Below are 24,706 nucleotides of genomic sequence, written 5' to 3' on the forward strand. Positions count from 1 at the left end.
ATTCTGCTAAGTTTTTCTTCTCAGTTTTTGCATCGTACTGGAAGTTACACATTACCGAGCTTCTCCGTGTCCAGACACCACTGACTGCAGTTTCGTGAGCGAATGTCCCAGGGTCAGACTGCGTCAGCCTGGTCATTCTGGGGGCCAGCAGGGGGCGCTCACCCTGCGGTCCATGTGGGTCCTAATGCCCCAGTATAGTGATGGGGACACTATACTGTAAACAGGCGCCGTCCTTCGGATGAGACGTAAAACTGAGGTCCTGGCTCTCTGTGGTCATTAAAAACCCGAGGGTGTTTCTCGAAAAGAGTAGGGGTGTGACCCCAGTGTCCTGGCCAAATTTCCAATTGGCCCTTACTAATCATGGCCTCCTAATAATCCCCGTCTCTGAACTGGCCTCATCACTGAGAGCTGGTGTGTGGGGAGTGTTCTGGCGCACTATGGCTGCCGTCACATCATCCAGGTGGGGCTGCACACTGGTGGTGGTGGAGGGGATCCCCATTACTTGTAAAGCGCTTTGAGTGGAGTGTCCAGAAAAGCGCTATATAAGTGTAAGCAATTATTATTATTATTATTATTATTATTATTATTATTATTATTATTATTATTATTCTCGGTCCTGCTCTCCAGCGCCCCCCCGTGGACACACAGAGTCTTGAAAGAGCGAAACGCTACACGTTGATGAAGAATAATTTTTAGTGACAGGTGCCAGTACAGTACAGTCTACCGTCGCCGAGCGCCTCCACACCCTGCCGAGATAAAACTAGGTCCCAGACCGTTCCTTTAAAACATTCTCAGTCCTAAAATGTTATCACCACCGTCATCATCATCTTCATCTTCCACCCGGGATCCCCAGACGGGACTGATACGGATCGCAGGGCGGCGGGTCCCCTGGGTCACGCTTGCTGGCGCTGGGAGAACTTAACGAGCTCCTCGTTAATCAACTTCTTCGTTATTCCGTCGTCCACAAGAACGCAGTGCACCCCTGAGAGAGAGAGAGAGAAAGAGAGAGAGGGAACAGGTACAAATTCACACTGAACAACAACACATTGGAGCACACATCCAGCTACACATATCTCGGTCTCACCATCAGCTCTTCCGGGAGTTTTGACCTGGCAGTGAAGGCACTGAGGGAGAAGGCACTCAGGGCTTTCTACGCAATAAGAAGGAGGCTCTTCAACATCAACCCACCAACAAGAATCTGGCTCCAAATATTTGAAAGTGTAATCCAACCCATTGCCCTATACGGCAGTGAAGTGTGGGGTCCCCTCACAGACCAGGATTACACCCAATGGGACAAACACCCCACAGAAACTCTGCACATGGAGATCTGTAGAATCATCCTCCATGTGCAGAGAAAAACTCCCAACAACGGGTGCAGGGCCGAATTAGGCCAGTACCCACTATTGATAAACATACAGAAAAGAATATTAAAGTATTGGCTACACCTAAAAAACAGCGATTAAAACTCCTACCACCACAAAGCCCTGCTGAGCCAAGAGCTGAGCCCAAAACAGAGCCCCCTGAGGCAGCTGGTCCTGAGGCTCACCGACCTGAGCCACACCAACACTAACCAGCCTCAGGACAGCACTGCTAGAGCACCACAACCCAGACTCAACCACATCACAGCACAGATCAAACAGCAATATCTCACACACTGGGACACACACACACAAGCTCAAATTCCCCACCTCGTAATCACTCACACCTTGCTGGTGCGCCGTGTGGCCACTAGGGGGAGCCAAGAGGCCACAGAAAGCAAGCAGCCGCTCAAACACGGCGAGTGTGGGATCTCGCGCGTCTTCAGCAGCTGGATTTTAAGACAAGAAGGTATTTCTCGCTCAGTATACAGTAGGAAGACGCGTGGGGATGTAAAACAGCTCCTTCCAGCCCACTGAGCTTTTAAACGCAGCCCTCCTGTAGTTCGAGCAGGGAGCGGCGTCAGCAGGCGTAGGCTGCAAAGGAACAAGTCAAGGTTTACTCCTGCTGAACGTTTCGGGTGAAGAAGGCCAAAACATTGTGTGTCTTTTCTTCTCTTTTCAGCATGGAGTAAGCCTGTACTTGTTCCTCTGTTACCCTGATGTAAGTTCAAAGCCAGAAGAGGAGATATCAGACCACGGTAGCTTCTGTCACAGACAGGGATCAGCGCGATACAGGGGTGTGAGGCCAGACCACAGAGACAGCAATGTGTCCTGACTGTAACTCACAGGTGTGCTGTATCCTGACTGTAACCTGACTGTAACTCACAGGTGTGCTGTATCCTGACTGTAACTCTCAGGTGTGCTGTATCCTGACTGTAACTCACAGGTGTGCTGTATCCTGACTGTAACTCACAGGTGTGCTGTATCCTGACTGTAACTCACAGGTGTGCTGTATCCTGACTGTAACCTGACTGTAACTCACAGGTGTGCTGTATCCTGACTGTATCCTGACTGTAACTCTCAGGTGTGCTGTATCCTGACTGTAACTCACAGGTGTGCTGTATCCTGACTGTAACTCTCAGGTGTGCTGTATCCTGACTGTAACTCACAGGTGTGCTGTATCCTGACTGTAACCTGACTGTAACTCACAGGTGTGCTGTATCCTGACTGTATCCTGACTGTAACTCTCAGGTGTGCTGTATCCTGACTGTAACCTGACTGTAACTCACAGGTGTGCTGTATCCTGACTGTAACCTGACTGTAACTCACAGGTGTGCTGTAACCTGACTGTAACTCACAGGTGAGCTGTATCCTGACTGTAACTCACAGGTGTGCTGTATCCTGACTGTAACCTGACTGTAACTCACAGGTGTGCTGTATCCTGACTGTATCCTGACTGTAACTCTCAGGTGTGCTGTATCCTGACTGTAACTCTCAGGTGTGCTGTATCCTGACTGTAACTCACAGGTGAGCTGTATCCTGACTGTAACTCACAGGTGTGCTGTATCCTGACTGTAACCTGACTGTAACTCACAGGTGTGCTGTATCCTGACTGTATCCTGACTGTAACTCACAGGTGTGCTGTATCCTGACTGTAACTCACAGGTGAGCTGTATCCTGACTGTAACCTGACTGTAACTCACAGGTGTGCTGTAACCTGACTGTAACTCACAGGTGTGCTGTATCCTGACTGTAACTCTCAGGTGTGCTGTATCCTGACTGTAACTCACAGGTGAGCTGTATCCTGACTGTAACTCACAGGTGTGCTGTATCCTGACTGTAACCTGACTGTAACTCACAGGTGTGCTGTATCCTGACTGTATCCTGACTGTAACTCACAGGTGTGCTGTATCCTCACTGTAACTCACAGGTGAGCTGTATCCTGACTGTAACCTGACTGTAACTCACAGGTGTGCTGTAACCTGACTGTAACTCACAGGTGAGCTGTATCCTGACTGTAACTCACAGGTGTGCTGTATCCTGACTGTATCCTGACTGTAACTCTCAGGTGTGCTGTATCCTGACTGTAACTCACAGGTGTGCTGTATCCTGACTGTAACTCACAGGTGTGCTGTATCCTGACTGTAACCTGACTGTAACTCACAGGTGTGCTGTATCCTGACTGTAACTCACAGGTGAGCTGTATCCTGACTGTATCCTGACTGTAACTCACAGGTGTGCTGTATCCTGACTGTAACTCTCAGGTGTGCTGTGTGTTGGAAGAGGCTGCAGAATCAGACTGCCAGTCAGACAGGCACAGATAAAGGAGGTTAGGCCCTCAGTCAGTCTGTTTACAGAGCTATGCTAGTTACCAAGCTTGCTGACATCATTGATGTTTCTTCTCTCGTCATCGAAGAACATCATCTCTGAGAGCTGACAGCCAGAGAGCTGCTGCAGCCTGGAGGCAGAAAACATCATAATCAATATCGATAACACCATCATCATCATCATCATCATCAGTAGCATCACCATCATCATCAATATCCCCAACATCACCCTCCCCATCATTATAATTAACACTATCACCATCGTCGGCATCAATATCACCATCATCACCAATACAACATCGTTATCAATATCACCATCATCCTCCTCACCATCATTATAATCAACACTATCACCATCATCACCATCAAGATCACCATCACCAATACAACAACATCATTATCAATATCACCAACACCATCACTTACATCACCAGCACCATCATCATCACTGTCACCGACACCATCCAGTTCCATTCCATTTCAGTCACACACCCTGGACCAGACACCAGTCCATCACGGGGCACACAGAGACGAGCGCACAACAGTATCATCTGTACCCCAAAGTTCACCATCGTCCCACCACACACGTCACCTCTCAAAGTGCGTGACCTTCGACCCCGGGTAGATCTCCTTGAAGGACAGGTACTGGTCAAGGCCAAAGAGAGAGAGAAGCTGGTTGGCTCCCTTCACTTCCCCAGTCCTGAGAGAGAGAGAGGAGAGAGGAGAGAGTCTGAGAGAGAGGAGAGAGGAGAGAGGAGAGAGGAGAGAGAGAGGAGAGAGGAGAGAGGAGAGAGTCTGAGAGAGAGGAGAGAGGAGAGAGGAGAGAGGAGAGAGGAGAGAGGAGAGAGAGAAGCTGGTTGGCCCTTCACTTCCCCAGTCCTGAGAGAGAGAGAGGAGAGAGTCTGAGAGAGAGGAGAGAGGAGAGAGGCGCTCAGAATACGGCCCCTACTGCAGGCACACGAGGACGGGGGTCTCCTCACCGAGAGGCAGCGGCCAGCGTGAAGCCCAGAGAGCGCAGGGACCTCAGGGCCTCGGCAGACTCGGGGTACAGGCCAACGCGGTGACCCCGAGAGTCCAGCACCTCCTCCCTGACAGAAAAGGGGGAGACATTCTGACTGTCCACACTGAAGGGGTGATACGTGGCCTGAGAGCACTTCGACAACCTGGAGCGGATCAGGCCGCTACGCGACTGGACTCCAGTTTACTCCAGTTTACTCATCACATTAACAACCAGAGCAAGTGAAACAGGTCAGTTAAAGAGAACAGCTGTGTTACTACCTGGAGAACGTCAGTGCATGAAGCCTTTAATTCATGACTTACTTCTCCTTGCGAAAGGGAGGATCAAAATGTGTGTCAACCCAGAACGGCCACAGAGTGTAATCTGAGAGAGAGAGAGAGACAGGTTCATCTGCACTGAGAGAGAGGGGTTCATACAGACACACTGACTGACTGGACACTCCAGTACATTAACACTGCACTGAGAGAGAGGGGTTCATACAGACACACTGACTGACTGGACACTCCAGTACATTAACACTGCACTGAGAGAGAGGGGTTCATACAGACACACTGACTGACTGGACACTCCAGTACATTAACACTGCACTGAGAGAGAGGGGTTCATACAGACACACTGACTGACTGGACACTCCAGTACATTAACACTGCACTGAGAGAGAGGGGTTCATACAGACACACTGACTGACTGGACACTCCAGTACATTAACACTGCACTGAGAGAGAGGGGTTCATACAGACACACTGACTGACTGGACAGAGGGGTTCATACAGACACACTGACTGGACACTCCAGTACATTAACACTGCACTGAGAGAGAGGGGTTCAGACATGTAGATTTCATTGCACGAAATTCTCCTCCGATCACCTCGGGTTTGACAGACGCGTAGGGGAGGAGATCTTACCTAAATCAAACACGATCAGCTTGGGTTTGGCCATACTCAGAACGGGACAGCCCGGTTCTGGTCCGATGCGACCCCCCGCCGAAGTGAATCGGCGATGTGTTATAGGATTCTCTCTTTTTTTTCCTTTTTAATTGCGCTGGCCGGCTTTCTCTGAATTAGCTCTGCTCGAAAGTGCGGAAACGAAACATGACGGACGCGGCGCTGACGTAACGCGCTACGGACCTCTACCACCCCACAATCCCTAGCGAGACGCGGAGCGCTCCCTTTTTTCTTTTTTCGTTACCAGGGCAACGAGAAGTCAAAACCTGCGTCTGTTTTGATTCGTGTGTTCCGATTCAGATTCCACTCCTTTGCTGTTTGTGCATCTTACCGGTGTTTCGCTTTTTATTTCTTCCCTGCCTGCTCTCTTTTTCTCGACAGAGTTGTTTCTCCCTGTCTGTGCTCTGTGCGATTGGAAGGGGAGAATTGCAGTCCAGTAATGTTGTGTTAAACTGTACAGCGCTCTTGCTGGACCTCGTGTGTAGAGAATACTGTGTCGATTTGTTCACGAAGAAGATTAATAAAGGTTCCCTTGCGAGAGATCCAGTAGGAAGTTCAATTGGTATATATTGTACAGGTGAACCTGCAGCTTCAGGCAGGGTACCAGTGAATGAGGCCACACTGACTCGTCTGGTTGTTACTAAATAATGGATCCCAAGATCTCATCCAGCTGTGTCTGGAGAAAAGTCAGGGTATCGGCTTCAACAACATGGCTGGGCAGCTTGTTCCACACCCCCACCACCCTCTGTGTAAAGAGGAGCCTCCTGTCCTGACTGGGGGGGTCTCACCCAGCTGTGTCTGGAGAGAAGCCAGGGTATCAGCTTCAACAACAGGGCTGGGCAGCCTGTTCCGTTCTGGGAGAGAGGAAAGAGAAGTGGGGGCGAGAGGGAGGGAGAGAGAGGAGAAGAGAGGAATGGGTACACTTTCTGTGTCCACGCTGTGGTCACTGAGCCTGTCCTCTCTGGACAGTCAGGTCTGTCTGTGTCCAGGCTGTGGTAACTGAGCCTGTCCTCTCTGGACGGTCAGGTCTTTTTGTGTCCAGTTTCTGTGTCCAGGCTGTGGTCACTGCTCGTGTCCTCTCTGGTCAGTCAGGTCTGTCTGTGTCCAGGCTGTGGTAACTGAGCCTGTCCTCTCTGGACAGTCAGGTATTTTTGTGTCCAGTTTCTGTGTCCAGGCTGTGGTCACTGCTCGTGTCCTCTCTGGACAGTTAGGTCTGTTTGTCTCCAGTTTCTGTGTCCAGGCTGTGGTCACTGAGCCTGTCCTCTCTGGACAGTCAGGTCTGTCTGTGTCCAGGCTGTGGTCACAGAGCCTGTCCTCTCTGGACAGCCAGGTCTGTCTGTGTCCAGTTTCTATGTTCAAACTGTGGTCACTGAGCCTGTCCTCTCTGGACAGTCAGGTCTGTCTGTGTCCAGGCTGTGGTCACTGAGCCTGTCCTCTCTGGACAGCCAGGTCTGTATGTGTCCAGTTTCTGTGTCCACGCTGTGGTCACTGAGCCTGTCCTCTCTGGACATTCAGGTCTGTCTGTGTCCAGTTTCTGTGTCCACGCTGTGGTCACTGAGCCTGTCCTCTCTGGACAGTCAGGTCTGTCTGTGTCCAGGCTGTGATCACTGAGCCTGTCCTCTCTGGACAGCCAGGTCTGTGTGTGTCCAGGCTGTGGTCAATGAGCCTGTCCTCTCTGGACAGTCAGGTCTGTGTGTGTCCAGGCTGTGGTAACTGAGCCTGTCCTCTCTGGACAGTCAGGTCTTTTTGTGTCCAGTTTCTGTGTCCAGGCTGTGGTCACTGAGCCTGTCCTCTCTGGACAGTCAGGTCTGTCTGTGTCCAGGCTGTGGTCACTGAGCCTGTACTCTCTGGACAGCCAGGTCTGTATGTGTCCAGTTTCTGTGTCCACGCTGTGGTCACTGAGCCTGTCCTCTCTTGACAGTCAGGTCTGTCTGTGTCCAGGCTGTGATCACTGAGCCTGTCCTCTCTGGACAGCCAGGTCTGTGTGTGTCCAGGCTGTGGTCACTGAGCCTGTCCTCTCTGGACAGTCAGGTCTGTGTGTGTCCAGGCTGTGGTAACTGAGCCTGTCCTCTCTGGACAGTCAGGTCTTTTTGTGTCCAGTTTCTGTGTCCAGGCTGTGGTCACTGAGCCTGTCCTCTCTGGACAGTCAGGTCTGTCTGTGTCCAGGCTGTGGTCACTGAGCCTGTACTCTCTGGACAGCCAGGTCTGTATGTGTCCAGTTTCTGTGTCCACGCTGTGGTCACTGAGCCTGTCCTCTCTTGACAGTCAGGTCTGTCTGTGTCCAGGCTGTGATCACTGAGCCTGTCCTCTCTGGACAGCCAGGTCTGTGTGTGTCCAGGCTGTGGTCAATGAGCCTGTCCTCTCTGGACAGTCAGGTCTGTCTGTGTCCAGTTTCTGCGTCCAGGCTGTGGTCACTGAGCCTATCCTCTCTGGACAGCCAGGTCTGTCTGTGTCCAGGCTGTGGTCACTGAGCCTGTCCTCTCTGGACAGCCAGGTCTGTCTGTGTCCAGTTTCTGTGTCCAGGCTGTGGTCACTGAACCTATCCTCTCTGGACAGCCAGGTCTGTCTGTGTCCAGTTTCTCTCCCCTCTCTCTCCGCTCTCTCACTCCTCCCTCTCCCCTCTTTCTCCCTATCTCCACTCTCTCTGTTCTCTCTCTCCTCTCTCCTCTCCTCCAGGAAGTTCGTCTTCCTCCTCTGTGTCTCAGTATTGCTCATATCCATGGAAACAGACACACTTCCTACACAAATCTGCCAGGACACTTACTTCAGCTTGTGTGTGTGTGGCAGTGTGTTTCTGTGTGAGAGGCAGTGGTAAGTGCCACACTGTGAGAGACATAACAGTTGTCAACTGAGAGTGAAGTGATTTTCAGAAACATATTTCTCTCAAACCTGTGAAAATGTGCTCTCTCACAGCAGACTGGAAATATGCCGTAGAATGTAGAAAGTGTCTGTATTAACCCCTCTCTCTCAGTGCAGTGTTAATGTACTGGAGTGTCCAGTCAGTCAGTGTGTCTGTATGAACCCCTCTCTCTCAGTGCAGTGTTAATGTACTGGAGTGTCCAGTCAGTGTGTCTGTATGAACCCCTCTCTCAGTGCAGTGTTAATGTACTGGAGTGTCCAGTCAGTGTGTCTGTATGAACCCCTCTCTCTCAGTGCAGTGTTAATGTACTGGAGTGTCCAGTCAGTCAGTGTGTCTGTATGAACCCCTCTCTCTCAGTGCAGTGTTAATGTACTGGAGTGTCCAGTCAGTGTGTCTGTATGAACCCCTCTCTCTCAGTGCAGTGTTAATGTACTGGAGTGTCCAGTCAGTCAGTGTGTCTGTATGAACCCCTCTCTCTCAGTGCAGTGTTAATGTACTGGAGTGTCCAGTCAGTCAGTGTGTCTGTATGAACCCCTCTCTCTCAGTGCAGTGTTAATGTACCGCAGTGTCCAGTCAGTCAGTGTGTCTGTATGAACCCCTCTCTCTCAGTGCAGTGTTAATGTACTGGAGTGTCCAGTCAGTCAGTGTGTCTGTATGAACCCCTCTCTCTCAGTGCAGTGTTCATGTACTGGAGTGTCCAGTTAGTGTGTCTGTATGAACCCCTCTCTCTCAGTGCAGTGTTAATGTACTGGAGTGTCCAGTCAGTGTGTCTGTATGAACCCCTCTCTCTCAGTGCAGTGTTAATGTACTGGAGTGTCCAGTCAGTCAGTGTGTCTGTATGAACCCCTCTCTCTCAGTGCAGTGTTAATGTACTGGAGTGTCCAGTCAGTCAGTGTGTCTGTATGAACCCCTCTCTCTCAGTGCAGTGTTAATGTACTGGAGTGTCCAGTCAGTCAGTGTGTCTGTATGAACCCCTCTCTCTCAGTGCAGTGTTAATGTACTGGAGTGTCCAGTCAGTCAGAGTGTCTGTATGAACCCCTCTCTCTCAGTGCAGTGTTAATGTACTGGAGTGTCCAGTCAGTGTGTCTGTATGAACCCCTCTCTCTCAGTGCAGTGTTAATGTACTGGAGTGTCCAGTCAGTCAGTGTGTCTGTATGAACCCCTCTCTCTCAGTGCAGTGTTAATGTACTGGAGTGTCCAGTCAGTGTGTCTGTATTACCCCCTCTCTCTCAGTGCAGTGTTAATGTACTGTAGGTTCTCTATCTCCGCCACCCACCCCCCCTCAGGAATTTTGCCAGGAGAGTGAGTCATTCTGAGAGATTTGAGAGTCACGAATGAAGGAACACTTCAGCAGAGAAATTATATTTCTTAAAGGAGCTTCAGATGAGTGCAAATAGATATGCAGAAAATGATTATTTTTTATCTCCTCTCTCTCACTGTGTCTCCTGTCTTGTTGTGTGTGTTTATTACTGAGGGCTTCTCTGTGATCTCCTCTCTCTCTCACTGTGTCTCCTGTCCTGTCGTGTGTGTTTATTACTGAGGGATTCTCTGTGATCACCTCTCTCTCACTGTGTCTCCTGTCCTGTCGTGTGTGTTTATTACTGAGGGCCTCTCTGTGATCTCCTCTCTCTCACTGTCTCCTGTCCTGTTGTGTGTGTTTATTACTGAGGGCCTCTCTGTGATCTCCTCTCTCTCACTGTGTCTCCTGTCCTGTTGTGTGTGTTTATTACTGAGGGCCTCTCTGTGATCTCCTCTCTCTCTCAATGTGTCTCCTGTCCTGTTGTGTGTGTTTATTACTCAGGGCCTCTCTGTGATCTCCTCTCTCTCACTGTGTCTCCTGTTCTGTCGTGTGTGTTTATTACTGAGGGCCTCTCTGTGATCTCCTCTCTCTCACTGTCTCCTGTTCTGTCGTGTGTGTTTATTACTGAGGGCCTCTCTGTGATCTCCTCTCTCTCACTGTGTCTCCTATCCTGTTGTGTGTGTTTATTACTGAGGGATTCTCTGTGATCTCCTCTCTCTCTCACTGTGTCTCTTGTCCTGTCGCGTGTGTTTATTACTGAGGGCTTCTCGGTGATCTCCTCTCTCTCACTGTGTCTCCTGTCCTGTTGTGTGTATTACTGAGGGCCTCTCTGTGATCTCCTCTCTCTCACTGTGTCTCCTGTCCGGTTGTGTGTGTGTATTACTGAGGGCCTCTCTGTGATCTCCTCTCTCTCACTGTGTCTCCTGTCCGGTTGTGTGTGTGTGTTTATTATTGCGTTAGAAACTCAAGTTGACTTATGAAGGTATTGTTTGACTTTCTCAGTAACTGAAGCACTAAATTAGTCATGGAGATAGTGACTCACACACTCAATATTTCATGCTGTTCTCCTGGCTCTGTATTATTTGATCTGCTCCCAGTTATCAGATGACTTTTCTTTCTCTTCTTCCTCCAGTTCTCCTCTCCCTCCCTCGCAGAAGCAGGGTGAGAGGATTCCTCTGTCATAAGAATCCAGACTCTGGTTTCCTTGACAACAGTCACCAGGCAACTGTCACCTTGTCTGCCTCGGCAAACCACCTTTCTCTCTGCCTCTCTGAGCGCCTGGGGTTGTTCTGTATTGTGTCTCTGAGTAAGAACCTGACTGACACACTCACAGGCTGACTGACACACCGACAAAGTGTCTGACTGACACACTGACAGGCTGACTACACTGACACAGTCACTGACTGACAGACTGACAGGGTGACTGACTGACACACTGACAGGCTGACTACACTGACACAGTCACTGACTGACAGACTGACACGCTCACAGGCTGACTGACACACTGACACAGTGCCTGACTGACACACTCACAGGCTGACTGACACACTGACAAAGTGCCTGACTGACACACTCACAGGCTGACTGACACACTGACACAGTGCCTGACTGACACACTCACAGGCTGACTGACACACTGACAGGGTGACTAACACACTGACACACCCATAGACAGACACAGTGACTGAGTGATGTACTCTGAGTGTCTGACAGTAACTGACATACTTACACACTGACAGACAGTGACTGAGTGATGTACTCAGGGTGTCTGACAGTAACTGACATACTTACACACTGACAGACTGTTGCTATCAAACCGACTGTCTTGGTGGAAATCTTTAGAACACAGGTTTTTACAATCAATAAGCATCACAAAACACGCTAGAAGAAATCTGACCAAAATCATATTTATTCTTTAAAGTGTGACAAGCTAGTCCCAAGTCCTGTACGATACAGTATTGTAATAATATTTACAGATATTGAAATTCAAAGTATTGAGGTGAGATGGCTTTAGAATGACATAAAATTAAAATTAAATTAATCTCTTTTCCATTCCTGCAGTTTTGTCATCTGACGGTTCGAATGTGTTTCTTACCGATGGCGTCTCTTTGATCTCCTCTCTCTCACTGTGTCTCCTGTCCTGTTGTGTGTGTGTGTATTACTGAGGGCCTCTCTGTGATCTCCTCTCGCCCACTGTCTCCTGTCCTGTTGTGTGTGTTTATTACTGAGGGCTTCTCTGTGATCTCCTCTCTCTCTCTCACTGTGTCTCTTGTCCTGTTGTGTGTGTTTATTACTGAGGGCTTCTCTGTGATCTCCTCTCTCTCTTTCACTGTGTCTCCTTGTCCTGTTGTGTGTGTTTATTACTGAGGGCTTCTCTGTGATCTCCTCTCTCTCACTGTGTCTCCTGTCCTGTTGTGTGTGTGTATTACTGAGGGCTTCTCTGTGATCTCCTCTCTTTCTCTCACTGTATCTCCCGTCCTGTTGTGTGTGTTTATTATTGACCTCTCTTACTGTCTCCTCTATAATGTAATAATAATAATAATAATAATAATAATGTTGCTTTATTAGCCCTATACAATTTCTTGCATTAGGAATTCATCTTTTCTCAGACCCCAGCTTGCTCTCCATGAGACACAGACACACAGACAGGGAGAGAAGCTTGGGGTCAGAGTGCAGGGTCAGCCATTGTACAGCGCCCCTGGAGCAGTTGGGGTTCAGGGCCTCACTCAGGGGCCCAACGAGGAGGATTCCTCTGCCGGCTGTGGGATTTGAACCGGCAACCTTCCAATCACAGGCACAGACCCTTAGTCACAGGGCCACCGCTCTGCCTCGTAATGAGTTAATTTGACTGTGCACATAAATTTCATGTAGAGAGGATATTATAGAAACTAGTGCTAGTGCCAATGTTGATTCTGCTTATGTCCTTATTAACAGACAATTATAAATATGATTTGTGTAATGTACAATATATGCCACTAAAATATGACAGAATAGACTGAGGTCAAAAATCAGAATAAATACTAGTCTGAATTAGATATTGCATTAATGCTTGTGTTAGTTGTGACTCTATTGTCTCAACAACAGTCAAAATCACACTTCATGAAGAAGACATATCCAAAGTATATATTCATCTTTTTCTTTAATTATGTTTCTGGTGACTGTGTTAGTTGTATCTATACTGTTTATATATTAGGGCCTATATCAATATGTCTTAATTGTGTCTCTAGGGTCCATACTAATGTCTCTGTGCAAGGAGTATCTCTAGGGTCTGTAATAGTGTCTGTATTAATCTCTCTGTGTGAGGAGTGTCTCTAGGGTCTATATTAGGATCTGTATTAATCCCTCTGTGTGAGGAGTGTCTCTAGGGTCTATATTAGGATCTGTATTAATCTATCTCTGTGAGGAGTGTCTCTAGGGTCTATATTTGTGCGTGTATTAATCTCTTGGTGTGAGGAGTGTCTCTTGGGTCTATATTAGTGTCTGTATTAATCTCTCGGTGTGAGGAGTGTCTCTAGGCTCTATATTAGGATCTGTATTAATCCCTCTGTGTGAGGAGTGTCTCTAGGGTCTATATTAGTGTCTGTATTAATCTCTCTGTGTGAGGAGTGTCTCTAGGGTCTATATTAGGATCTGTATTAATCTCTCTGTGTGAGGGGTGTCTCTAGGGTCTAAATTAGGGTCTGTATTAATCTCTCTGTGTGAGGAGTGTCTCTAGGGTCTATATTAGAGTCTGTATTAATTTCTCTGTGTGAGGGGTGTCTCTAGGGTCTATATTAGGATCTGTATTAATCTCTCTGTGTGAGGATTGCCTATAGGGTCTATATTTGTGTCTGTATTAATATCACTGTGTGAGGAGTGTCTCTAGGGTCTATATTAGGGTCTGTATTAATCTCTCTGTGTGAGGGGTGTCTCTAGGGTCTATATTAGGATCTGTATTAATCCCTCTGTGTGAGGAGTGTCTCTAGGGTCTATATTAGTGTCTGTATTAATCTCTCTGTGTGAGGAGTGTCTCTAGGGTCTATATTAGGATCTGTATTAATCTCTCTGTGTGAGGGGTGTCTCTAGGGTCTAAATTAGGGTCTGTATTAATCTCTCTGTGTGAGGAGTGTCTCTAGGGTCTATATTAGAGTCTGTATTAATCCCTCTGTGTGAGGGGTGTCTCTAGGGTCTATATTAGAGTCTGTATTAATTTCTCTGTGTGAGGAGTGTCTCTAGGGTCTATATTAGGGTCTGTATTAATCTCTCTGTGTGAGGAGTGTCTCTAGGCTCTATATTAGAGTCTGTATTAATCCCTCTGTGTGAGGAGTGTCTCTAGGGTCTATATTAGAGTCTGTATTAATTTCTCTGTGTGAGGAGTGTCTCTAGGGTCTATATTAGAGTCTGTATTAATCCCTCTGTGTGAGGAGTGTCTCTAGGGTCTATATTTGTGTCTGTATTAATTTCTCTGTGTGAGGAGTGTCTCTAGGGTCTATATTAGGGTCTGTATTAATCTCTCTGTGTGAGGAGTGTCTCTAGGGTCTATATTAGGGTGTGTATTAATCTCTCTTTATAAAGAGAGTCTCTAGTGTTTATTTCAGGGTTTTTATTAATCTTTGTCTTGTATAGGTTTCTATGTTCAGTGTTTCCTTATCTTCTCAGTGTCTCTCCTTCCCTCTCAGTATCACAGAGAGCTAAGATCATGACAAGAACGTGACTTCTGCCGAAAGAATCGTCCTGCACTACTGGGATAACGTGGAACTAGACTGGACAGAAACCTCTTAGCCCGTGAGGTCAGACTCTCCCTTCTGACCAGCCCAAACACACCACCGACCCCGCTGCCTGGTTGCCAGGTGGACCAGCCCCGTGCACAGCGGACAGCTCCCTCGAGGAGCTCGGAGGTGCAGTGATCCAGAGAAGCAGAGATCTCATAGTACTGACACTCAAACAGGAGAGCACTGGAATGAGCCTCTGAGAGAGACAGAGAGAGAGGGGTTAATACAGACACACTGACTGGACACTCCAGTACATTAACACTGCACTGAGAGAGAGGGGTTCATACAGACACACTGACTGGACATTAACACTGCACCAGCCTGGAGAGTCTCACACTGCTCTGTCAGTGTCAGTGGAGTCTGATTATAATCTCAGTGAATCACTAATCAAGATCACAGTCCAGTCACTCCAGTCCAGCCTGGAGAGTCTCACACTGCTCTGTCAGTGTCAGTGGAGTCTGATTATAATCTCAGTGAATCACTAATCAAGATCACAGTCCAGTCAGTCCAGTCCAGCCTGGAGAGTCTCACACTGCTCTGTCAGTGTCAGTGGAGTCTTATTATAATCTCAGTTAATCACTAATCAAGATCACAGTCCAGTCAGTACTTTACCCCAACCTGCACAGATCAGGGGGAGGAGAGTGAAACTGTACCCCAGACTGTACCCCAACCTGCACAGCAGATCAGGGGAACAGAGAGGAACTGTACCCCAAGCTGCACAGATCAGGAGCAGTAGAGAGAAGCTGTACCCCAGACTGTACCCCAACCTGCACAGCAGATCAGGGGAGCAGAGAGAAACTGTACCCCAAACTGCACAGATCAGGAGGAGAGAGAAACTGTACCCCAGACTGTACCCCAAGCTGCACAGATTAGTAGGAGAGAGAAACTGTACCCCAGACTGTACCCCAACCTGCACAGCAGATCAGGGGGATCAGAGAGAAGCTGTACCCCAGACTGTACCCCAACCTGCACAGATCAGGAGGAGAGAGAAACTGTACCTCAGACTGTACCCCAACCTGCACAGCAGAGCAGGGGAACAGAGAGAAACTGTACCCCAACCTGCACAGAGCAGGAGGAGAGAGAAAATGTATTCCAGACTGTACCCCAACCTGCACAGCAGATCAGGGGAGCAGAGAGAAACTGTACCCCAGACTGTACCCCAACCTGCACAGATCAGGAGGAGAGAGAAACTGTACCTCAGACTGTACCCCAACCTGCACAGATCAGGAGAGAGAGAAACTATACCCCAGACTGTACCCCAACCTGCACAGATCAGGGGAGAGAGAAACTGTACCCCAGACTGTACCCCAACCTGCACAGCAGATCAGGGAGAGAGAAACTGTACCCCAGACTGTACCCCAACCTGCACAGATCAGGGGAGAGAGAAACTGTACCCCAGACTGTACCCCAACCTGCACAGATCAGGGGAGAGAGAAAGTGTACCCCAGACTGTACCCCAACCTGCACAGATCAGGGGAGAGAGAAAGTGTACCCCAGACTGTACCCCAACCTGCACAGATCAGGGGAGAGAGAAAGTGTACCCCAGACTGTACCCCAACCTGCACAGTAGATCAGGGAGAGAGAAACTGTACCCCAGACTGTACCCCAACCTGCACAGATCAGGGGAGAGAGAAACTGTACCCCAGACTGTACCCCAACCTGCACAGCAGATCAGGGAGAGAGAAACTGTACCCCAGACTGTACCCCAACCTGCACAGATCAGGGGAGAGAGAAAGTGTACCTCATCTGAATGAAGGGGAGACCAGCCTGTACAGCAGAGTGTCCACTGAGACATACTGTATAAAGACATTTCATTGCATGAAGCCACAACACAAAGCTGGCTCACCCTCTGCGCTGACCTCCCGTGACCTCACCAGGTCAGTCTTGTTCCCCACGAGGATGATGGGGGTTTGGGGGTGACTCTCGCGCAGTTGGAGGCGGAGTTGTGCTGCACGATGGAAACTGCGCCTGTCTGTCACTGAGAACACCAGCAAACACACTTCACAGTTCAGCAACGACAGGTCCTGTTGGAGAGAGAGGGGTTAATAGAGACACACTGACTGACTGGACACTCCAGTACATTAACACTGCACTGAGAGAGAGGGGTTCATACAGACACACTGACTGACTGGACACTCCAGTACATTAACACTGCACTGAGAGAGAGGGGTTCATACAGACACACTGACTGACTGGACACTCCAGTACATTAACACTGCACTGAGAGAGAGGGGTTCATACAGACACACTGACTGGACACTCCAGTACATTAACACTGCACTGAGAGAGAGGGGTTCATACAGACACACTGACTGACTGGACACTCCAGTACATTAACACTGCACTGAGAGAGAGGGGTTCATACAGACACACTGACTGACTGGACACTCCAGTACATTAACACTGCACTGAGAGAGAGGGGTTCATACAGACACACTGACTGACTGGACACTCCAGTACATTAACACTGCACTGAGAGAGAGGGGTTCATACAGACACACTGACTGACTGGACACTCCAGTACATTAACACTGCACTGAGAGAGAGGGGTTCATACAGACACACTGACTGACTGGACACTCCAGTACATTAACACTGCACTGAGAGAGAGGGGTTCATACAGACACACTGACTGGACACTCCAGTACATTAACACTGCACTGAGAGAGAGGGGTTCATACAGACACACTGACTGACTGGACACTCCAGTACATTAACACTGCACTGAGAGAGAGGGGTTCATACAGACACACTGACTGACTGGACACTACAGTACATTAACACTGCACTGAGAGAGAGGGGTTCATACAGACACACTGACTGACTGGACACTCCAGTACATTAACACTGCACTGAGAGAGAGGGGTTCATACAGACACACTGACTGACTGGACACTCCAGTACATTAACACTGCACTGAGAGAGAGGGGTTCATACAGACACACAGACTGACTGGACACTCCAGTACATTAACACTGCACTGAGAGAGAGGGGTTCATACAGACACACTGACTGACTGGACACTCCAGTACATTAACACTGCACTGAGAGAGAGGGGTTCATACAGACACACTGACTGACTGGACACTCCAGTACATTAACACTGCACTGAGAGAGAGGGGTTCATACAGACACACTGACTGACTGGACACTCCAGTACATTAACACTGCACTGAGAGAGAGGGGTTCATACAGACACACTGACTGACTGGACACTCCAGTACATTAACACTGCACTGAGAGAGAGGGGTTCATACAGACACACTGACTGACTGGACACTCCAGTACATTAACACTGCACTGAGAGAGAGGGGTTCATACAGACACACTGATTGATAGATAAAAAACAGAACCAACTAAACACAATCTCAGAGATAGGGACGGAGATCCACCTGTTTCCAGTTGTCGTATACAATGACGGTTACCTCCTCTTCATCCACTATCACTGTCCTCACATATCCATCTTCTGGAATAGAGTCACATCAGCCTTTAATTCCTTGGTATAGATTATAATCAGTAGTTGTTTAATGCTTTAGAATTATAATTTAAAATAAAAATATGGTCAATGTACATTCAGTCTAGTCTGTAATGTCTCACACTACTCTGTCAGTGTCAGTGGAGTCTGATTATAATCTCAGTGAATCACTAATCAAGATCACAGTCCAGTCAGTCCAGTCCAGCCTGGAGAGTCTCACACTGCTCTGTCAGTGTCAGTGGAGTCTGATTATAATCTCAGTTAATCACTAATCAAGATCACAGTCCAGTCAGTCCAGTCCAGCCTGGAGAGTCTCACACTGCTCTGTCAGTGTCAGTGGAGTCTGATTATAATCTCAGTGAATCAATAATCAAGATCACAGTCCAGTCAGTCCAGCCTGGAGAGTCTCACACTGCTCTGTCAGTGTCAGTGGAGTCTGATTATACTCTCAGTTAATAACTAATCAAGATCACAGTCCAGTCAGTCCAGTCCAGCCTGGAGAGTCTCACACTGCTCTGTCAGTGTCAGTGGAGTCTGATTATAATCTCAGTGAATCACTAATCAAGATCACAGTCCAGTCAGTCCAGTCCAGTCTGGAGTGTCTCACACTGCTCTGTCAGTGTCAGTGGAGTCTGATTATAATCTCAGTGAATCACTAATCAAGATCACAGTCCAGTCAGTCCAGTCCAGCCTGGAGAGTTTCACACTGCTCTGTCAGTGTCAGTGGAGTCTGATTATAATCTCAGTGAATCACTAATCAAGATCACAGTCCAGTCAGTCCAGCCTGGAGAGTCTCACACTGCGCTGTCAGTGGAGTCTGATTATAATCTCAGTGAATCACTAATCAAGATCACAGTCCAGTCAGTCCAGTCCAGCCTGGAGAGTCTCACACTGCTCTGTCAGTGTCAGTGGAGTCTGATTATAATCTCAGTGAATCACTAATCAAGATCACAGTCCAGTCAGTCCAGTCCAGCCTGGAGAGTCTCACACTGCTCTGTCAGTGTCAGTGGAGTCTGATTATAATCTCAGTGAATCACTAATCAAGATCACAGTCCAGTCAGTCCAGTCCAGCCTGGAGAGTCTCACACTGCTCTGTCAGTGTCAGTGGAGTCTGATTATAATCTCAGTGAATCACTAATCAAGATCACAGTCCAGTCAGTCCAGTCCAGCCTGGAGAGTCTCACACTGCTCTGTCAGTGTCAGTGGAGTCTGATTATAATCTCAGTGAATCACTAATCAAGATCACAGTCCAGTCAGTCCAGCCTGGAGAGTCTCACACTGCTCTGTCAGTGTCAGTGGAGTCTGATTATAATCTCAGTGAATCACTAATCAAGATCACAGTCCAGTCCGTCCAGTCCAGCCTGGAGAGTCTCACACTGCTCTGTCAGTGTCAGTGGAGTCTGATTATAATCTCAGTGAATCACTAATCAAGATCACAGTCCAGTCAGTCCAGCCTGGAGAGTCTCACACTGCTCTGTCAGTGTCAGTGGAGTCTGATTATAATCTCAGTGAATCACTAATCAAGATCACAGTCCAGTCAGTCCAGTCCAGCCTGGAGAGTCTCACACTGCTCTGTCAGTGTCAGTGGAGTCTGATTATAATCTCAGTGAATCACTAATCAAGATCACAGTCCAGTCAGTCCAGTCCAGCCTGGAGAGTCTCACACTGCTCTGTCAGTGTCAGTGGAGTCTGATTATAATCTCAGTGAATCACTAATCAAGATCACAGTCCAGTCAGTCCAGTCCAGCCTGGAGAGTCTCACACTGCTCTGTCAGTGTCAGTGGAGTCTGATTATAATCTCAGTGAATCACTAATCAAGATCACAGTCCAGTCAGTCCAGCCTGGAGAGTCTCACACTGCTCTGTCAGTGTCAGTGGAGTCTGATTATAATCTCAGTGAATCACTAATCAAGATCACAGTCCTGTCAGTCCAGTCCAGCCTGGAGAGTCTCACACTGCTCTGTCAGTGTCAGTGGAGTCTTATTATAATCTCAGTGAATCACTAATCAAGATCACAGTCCAGTCAGTCCAGTCCAGCCTGGAGAGTCTCACACTGCTCTGTCAGTGTCAGTGGAGTCTGATTATAATCTCAGTGAATCACTAATCAAGATCACAGTCCAGTCAGTCCAGTCCAGCCTGGAGAGTCTCACACTGCTCTGTCAGTGTCAGTGGAGTCTGATTATAATCTCAGTGAATCACTAATCAAGATCACAGTCCAGTCAGTCCAGTCCAGCCTGGAGAGTCTCACACTGCTCTGTCAGTGTCAGTGGAGTCTGATTATAATCTCAGTGAATCACTAATCAAGATCACAGTCCAGTCAGTCCAGCCTGGAGAGTCTCACACTGCTCTGTCAGTGTCAGTGGAGTCTGATTATAATCTCAGTGAATCACTAATCAAGATCACAGTCCTGTCAGTCCAGTCCAGCCTGGAGAGTCTCACACTGCTCTGTCAGTGTCAGTGGAGTCTTATTATAATCTCAGTGAATCACTAATCAAGATCACAGTCCAGTCAGTCCAGTCCAGCCTGGAGAGTCTCACACTGCTCTGTCAGTGTCAGTGGAGTCTGATTATAATCTCAGTTAATCACTAATCAAGATCACAGTCCAGTCAGTCCAGTCCAGCCTGGAGAGTCTCACACTGCTCTGTCAGTGTCAGTGGAGTCTGATTATAATCTCAGTGAATCACTAATCAAGATCACAGTCCAGTCAGTCCAGTCCAGCCTGGAGAGTCTCACACTGCTCTGTCAGTGTTAATTTACCAACAACATTGTCGGAGTCGACGGATGCAGTTCTGTCGTTTATCCCAGAGAGGGCGCTGGCGAGCGAGGACTTCCCCACCCCGTTCTGCCCCAGGAGCGCGATCCGAACTGGTCCGTCCTCATCCCTATCGGGGGGGCAGCCTCTCTCCCCCGCTTCCTTGTCCCCGCCCCCTGCCTCTTCGGAGGCGGGGCCGAAGCCGATCGGCGGAGGGCTGGGCCCGGCGAGGCCCGACGTCCAGTCTCCGTCCTCGGACACGGCCTCCTCCCTCCTGAGCTGGTGCTTGATGGGCAGGGGGGTGCTGCCCCTGCGATGTGGGGGGGCGCTGGAGAGAGTCATGGTGCGCTGACGGGGGGAGAGAGGAGCTGCGCTGATTAAGAGCACGTCATTAATGATCTCTCGAGATCCTGTGAGCAGGGAGAGGGGTACCCCAGTCCCCCACACTGCATCAGCCAGGCACCCCAGAACTGGGTCAGGCCCCGGTCCTACAGCTTGTCAGGCTGGGGTTCTGAATACTGACCAGACACCTGGTCCAGAACCGGGTCAGGCGCCGGTCCTACAGCTTGTCAGGCTGGGGTTCTGAATACTGACCAGACACCTGGTCCAGAACCGGGTCAGGCGCCGGTCCTACAGCTTGTCAGGCTGGGGTTCTGAATACTCACAGACAGATACACACACCACACACACACAGATACACTCCCTCACACACACCACACACACACAGATACACTCCCTCACACACACCACACACACACCACACACACAGATACACACACCTCACACACACAGGGACTGACACACACACAGATACATACACCTCCACAAAGACACATGAATGCACACACACAGAACCACAAACTCACACACACACACAGATACACACACAGCCACTGACACACACAGATACACACACAGCCACTGACACACACAGATACACACACAGGCACTGACATACAGTACACACACCTCACACACACAGGGACTGACACACACACAGATACATACACCTCCACAAAGACACATGAATGCACACACACAGAACCACAAACTCACACACACACACAGATACACACACAGCCACTGACACACACAGATACACACATAGCCACTGACACACACTCAGAACCACAAACTCGCACACAGATACACACACAGGCACTGACACACATAGATACACACACAGGCACTGACACACACACCTCCACACACAGGCACTGACACACACGCAGAACCACAAACTCACACACAGATACACACACAGGCACTGACACACACACCTCCACACACAGGCACTGACACACACGCAGAACCACAAACTCACACACAGATACACACACAGGCACTGACACACACACCTCCACACACAGGCACTGACACACACGCAGAACCACAAACTCACACACAGATACACACACAGGCACTGACACACACACCTCCACACACAGGCACTGACACACACGCAGAACCACAAACTCACACACCGATACACACACTTTCACAAAGGCACATGCATGCACACACACAGAACCACGAACACACACACACAGCCGTGTGTAGCGGAGCTGGTGTGGTGACGTCAGCGCCCTCCCTGTGCGTAGCAGGGTCCTCAGCTGCCTGGGCTGGGGAGGTCTCCTTCAGCTCCCTGGGCTGGTGCCCTGCTGTGTTACCAGAGACCCGGGTTCACGCCCAGGTGTGGGGGACTGAACGGGCGGCGGGGGCAAGACCCCGCGTGGAACCGTGACTGTCACACGTGCACATACACATGCAAATAAACACACACACTCACCCACATGCACATCGACACAGACACACACACTCACCCACATGCACATCGACACAGACACACACACTCACCCACATGCACATCGACACACAGACACACACACACGCTGTACAGACACACAGACACACACAGACACACACACTCACCCACATGCACATCGACACACGGACACACACACTCACCCACATGCACATCGACACACAGACACACACACACACACATGCTGTACAGACACACAAGTACACACAGACACACACACATGCTGTACAGACACACAGACACACAGATTTACGGGGCCGGCGGGTCAGGGCGGTGGCCGCTAACCCACACCAACACACAGGGAACGTGCAGGTTCCCCAGGCTGGACTCGTTCCCAGAGCTCCCTGCGGCTCCCCCGCTACGACAGCCGCGCCGTCTCGCCAGACCATCCGGCGAGGCGACCTGCTGCCACATTCCGTGACCGTTCCACGCCCCCTGCCCCGCGGGGTACCGCCCCACTCACCGTGCTCCGCCCTCGGTCCACGCGTGGGTGTCCGCCCGCGGCTCTCCCGGCGTGCCCGAGCGCGTGAACACCACTGCTCGCCCGGGGGCGGGAGCGCGAGAGTCCCTGTGGTGTTTTTTCCACACCTATGCGCCGGACCGACCCGTGCGCCCGTGTAAATCTGTGTCTGTGCGTGGGCACTAGAGGGTGTCTGTCTGTGCGTGTCCTCAGTTGTCCGTGTCTGTGGGCGCTGGTGTCTCTGGTCTATTGTCCGCGCGTGTGGTCGCGGGTGTCTGTCGGTGCGTGCACTCGGATGTCTCTTGTCCGTGCGTGGAAGCCCGGGTGTCTTGTCTCCTGTCCGCGCGTGTGGTCGCGGTGTCTGTTGTAACGCGCTTCCCTGCCACTGACGACTGAGCCGAGCCGCGCGGGCTGGCGGGAGACACCTGTACTCCCCTCTCTCTCTCTCCTCCCGCCCCCTCAGCCCCCTCCCCTCTCCCCCCGCCTCTGTCCCGTGACCGCGCACACGCGCGCGTGTGTGTGGCAGCACGCCTCGCACGATGACTCACGCACTGCGGCTCGGCCCGGGCGAGCAGCGCCTCGGACAGGACCCGCCGGCCGGACGGGTCAGGTCGCTCAGAGAAGCGCACGGCGGCCAAGTCAAAGACGATCACCTGCAATTCCCCAGGGCGACCAGCAGGCGGCAGCACAGGACAGCGAGTGGCGTTTAAAACGCCTATGGGGAGAAACTGTGTGTATACTGCTGTGAGCTCTTGTGTGTGTGTCTGTGTGTGTGTATACTGCTGTCAGCTCTTGTGTGTGTGTCTGTGTGTGTATATACTTCTGTCAGCTCTTGTGTGTGTGTCTGTGTGTGTGTATACTGCTGGCAGCTCTTGTGTGTGTGTCTGTGTGTGTGTGTATACTGCTGTCAGCTCTCGTGTGTGTCTGTGTGTGTGTATGCTGCTGTCAGCTCTTGTGTGTCTGTGTGTGTATACTGCTGTCAGCTCTTGTGTGTGTCTGTGTGTGTGTATACTTCTGTCAGCTCTTGTGTGTGTCTGTGTGTATACTGCTGTCAGCTCTTGTGTGTCTGTGTGTGTATATACTTCTGTCAGCTCTTGTGTGTCTGTGTGTGTGTGTATACTTCTGTCAGCTCTCGTGTGTCTGTGTGTGTGTGTGTACTGCTGTCAGCTCTTGTGTATGTGTCTATGTGTGTGTATACTGCTGTAAGCTCTTGTGTGTGTGTCTGTGTGTGTGTATACTGCTCTCACCTTTTGTGTGTGTCTCTGTGTGTGTGTATATACTGCTGTCAGCTCCCTTGTGTGTCTGTGTGTATACTGCTGTCAGCTCTTGTGTGTGTCTGTGTGTGTGTATAATGCTGTCAGCTCTTGTGTGTGTCTGTGTGTGTATACTGCTGTCAGCTTTCCTGTGTGTGTGTCTGTGTGTGTGTATACTGCTGTCAGCTCTTGTGTGTGTCTATGTGTGTCTTTACTGCTGTCAGCTCTTGTGTTTGTGTCAGTGTGTGTGTATACTGCTGTCAGCTCTCGTGTGTGTCTGTATGTGTGTATACTGCTGTCAGCTTTCCTGTGTGTGTCTGTGTGTGTGTATACTGCTGTCAGCTCTCGTGTGTGTCTGTGTGTGTATGCTGCTGTCAGCTCTTG

At 49.7% G+C, this 24,706-nt stretch overlaps 2 protein-coding genes across 5 annotated transcripts; both read right to left on the minus strand.

Moving 5' to 3' along the window:
* Positions 1-675: 675 nt before the first annotated feature.
* On the minus strand, positions 676-5,842 carry mdp1 (magnesium dependent phosphatase 1). 2 transcript variants are annotated; one of them, XM_088634336.1, is made up of 7 exons: positions 5,609-5,842; positions 5,006-5,066; positions 4,666-4,773; positions 4,278-4,385; positions 3,731-3,816; positions 1,706-1,807; positions 676-982 (listed from the first exon to the last, which is right to left on the minus strand). In XM_088634336.1, the coding sequence occupies exons 1-7, from the start codon at positions 5,640-5,642 to the stop codon at positions 894-896; spliced, it is 588 nt and encodes a 195-aa protein (XP_088490462.1). In that variant the 5' UTR covers positions 5,643-5,842; the 3' UTR covers positions 676-893. The 2 variants fall into 2 exon arrangements, with proteins under 2 accessions (XP_088490462.1, XP_088490461.1); XM_088634335.1 differs by lacking the exon at positions 1,706-1,807 and having other exon boundaries at positions 5,609-5,827.
* Positions 5,843-11,698: 5,856 nt separating this feature from the next.
* rem2 (RAS (RAD and GEM)-like GTP binding 2) lies at positions 11,699-24,128 on the minus strand. 3 transcript variants are annotated; one of them, XM_088634316.1, is made up of 5 exons: positions 23,723-24,128; positions 20,790-21,132; positions 17,951-18,024; positions 16,405-16,582; positions 11,699-14,754 (listed from the first exon to the last, which is right to left on the minus strand). In XM_088634316.1, the coding sequence occupies exons 2-5, from the start codon at positions 21,124-21,126 to the stop codon at positions 14,468-14,470; spliced, it is 876 nt and encodes a 291-aa protein (XP_088490442.1). In that variant the 5' UTR covers positions 21,127-21,132; positions 23,723-24,128; the 3' UTR covers positions 11,699-14,467. The 3 variants fall into 3 exon arrangements, with proteins under 3 accessions (XP_088490442.1, XP_088490444.1, XP_088490441.1); XM_088634318.1 differs by lacking the exon at positions 23,723-24,128 and adding an exon at positions 23,622-23,705; XM_088634315.1 differs by lacking the exon at positions 23,723-24,128 and having other exon boundaries at positions 20,790-23,539.
* Positions 24,129-24,706: the final 578 nt, after the last annotated feature.

Source organism: Lepisosteus platostomus, chromosome 6, assembly GCF_059453375.1.
Source record: "Lepisosteus platostomus isolate fLepPlt1 chromosome 6, fLepPlt1.hap1, whole genome shotgun sequence".
Taxonomy (NCBI): Eukaryota; Metazoa; Chordata; class Actinopteri; order Semionotiformes; family Lepisosteidae; genus Lepisosteus; species Lepisosteus platostomus.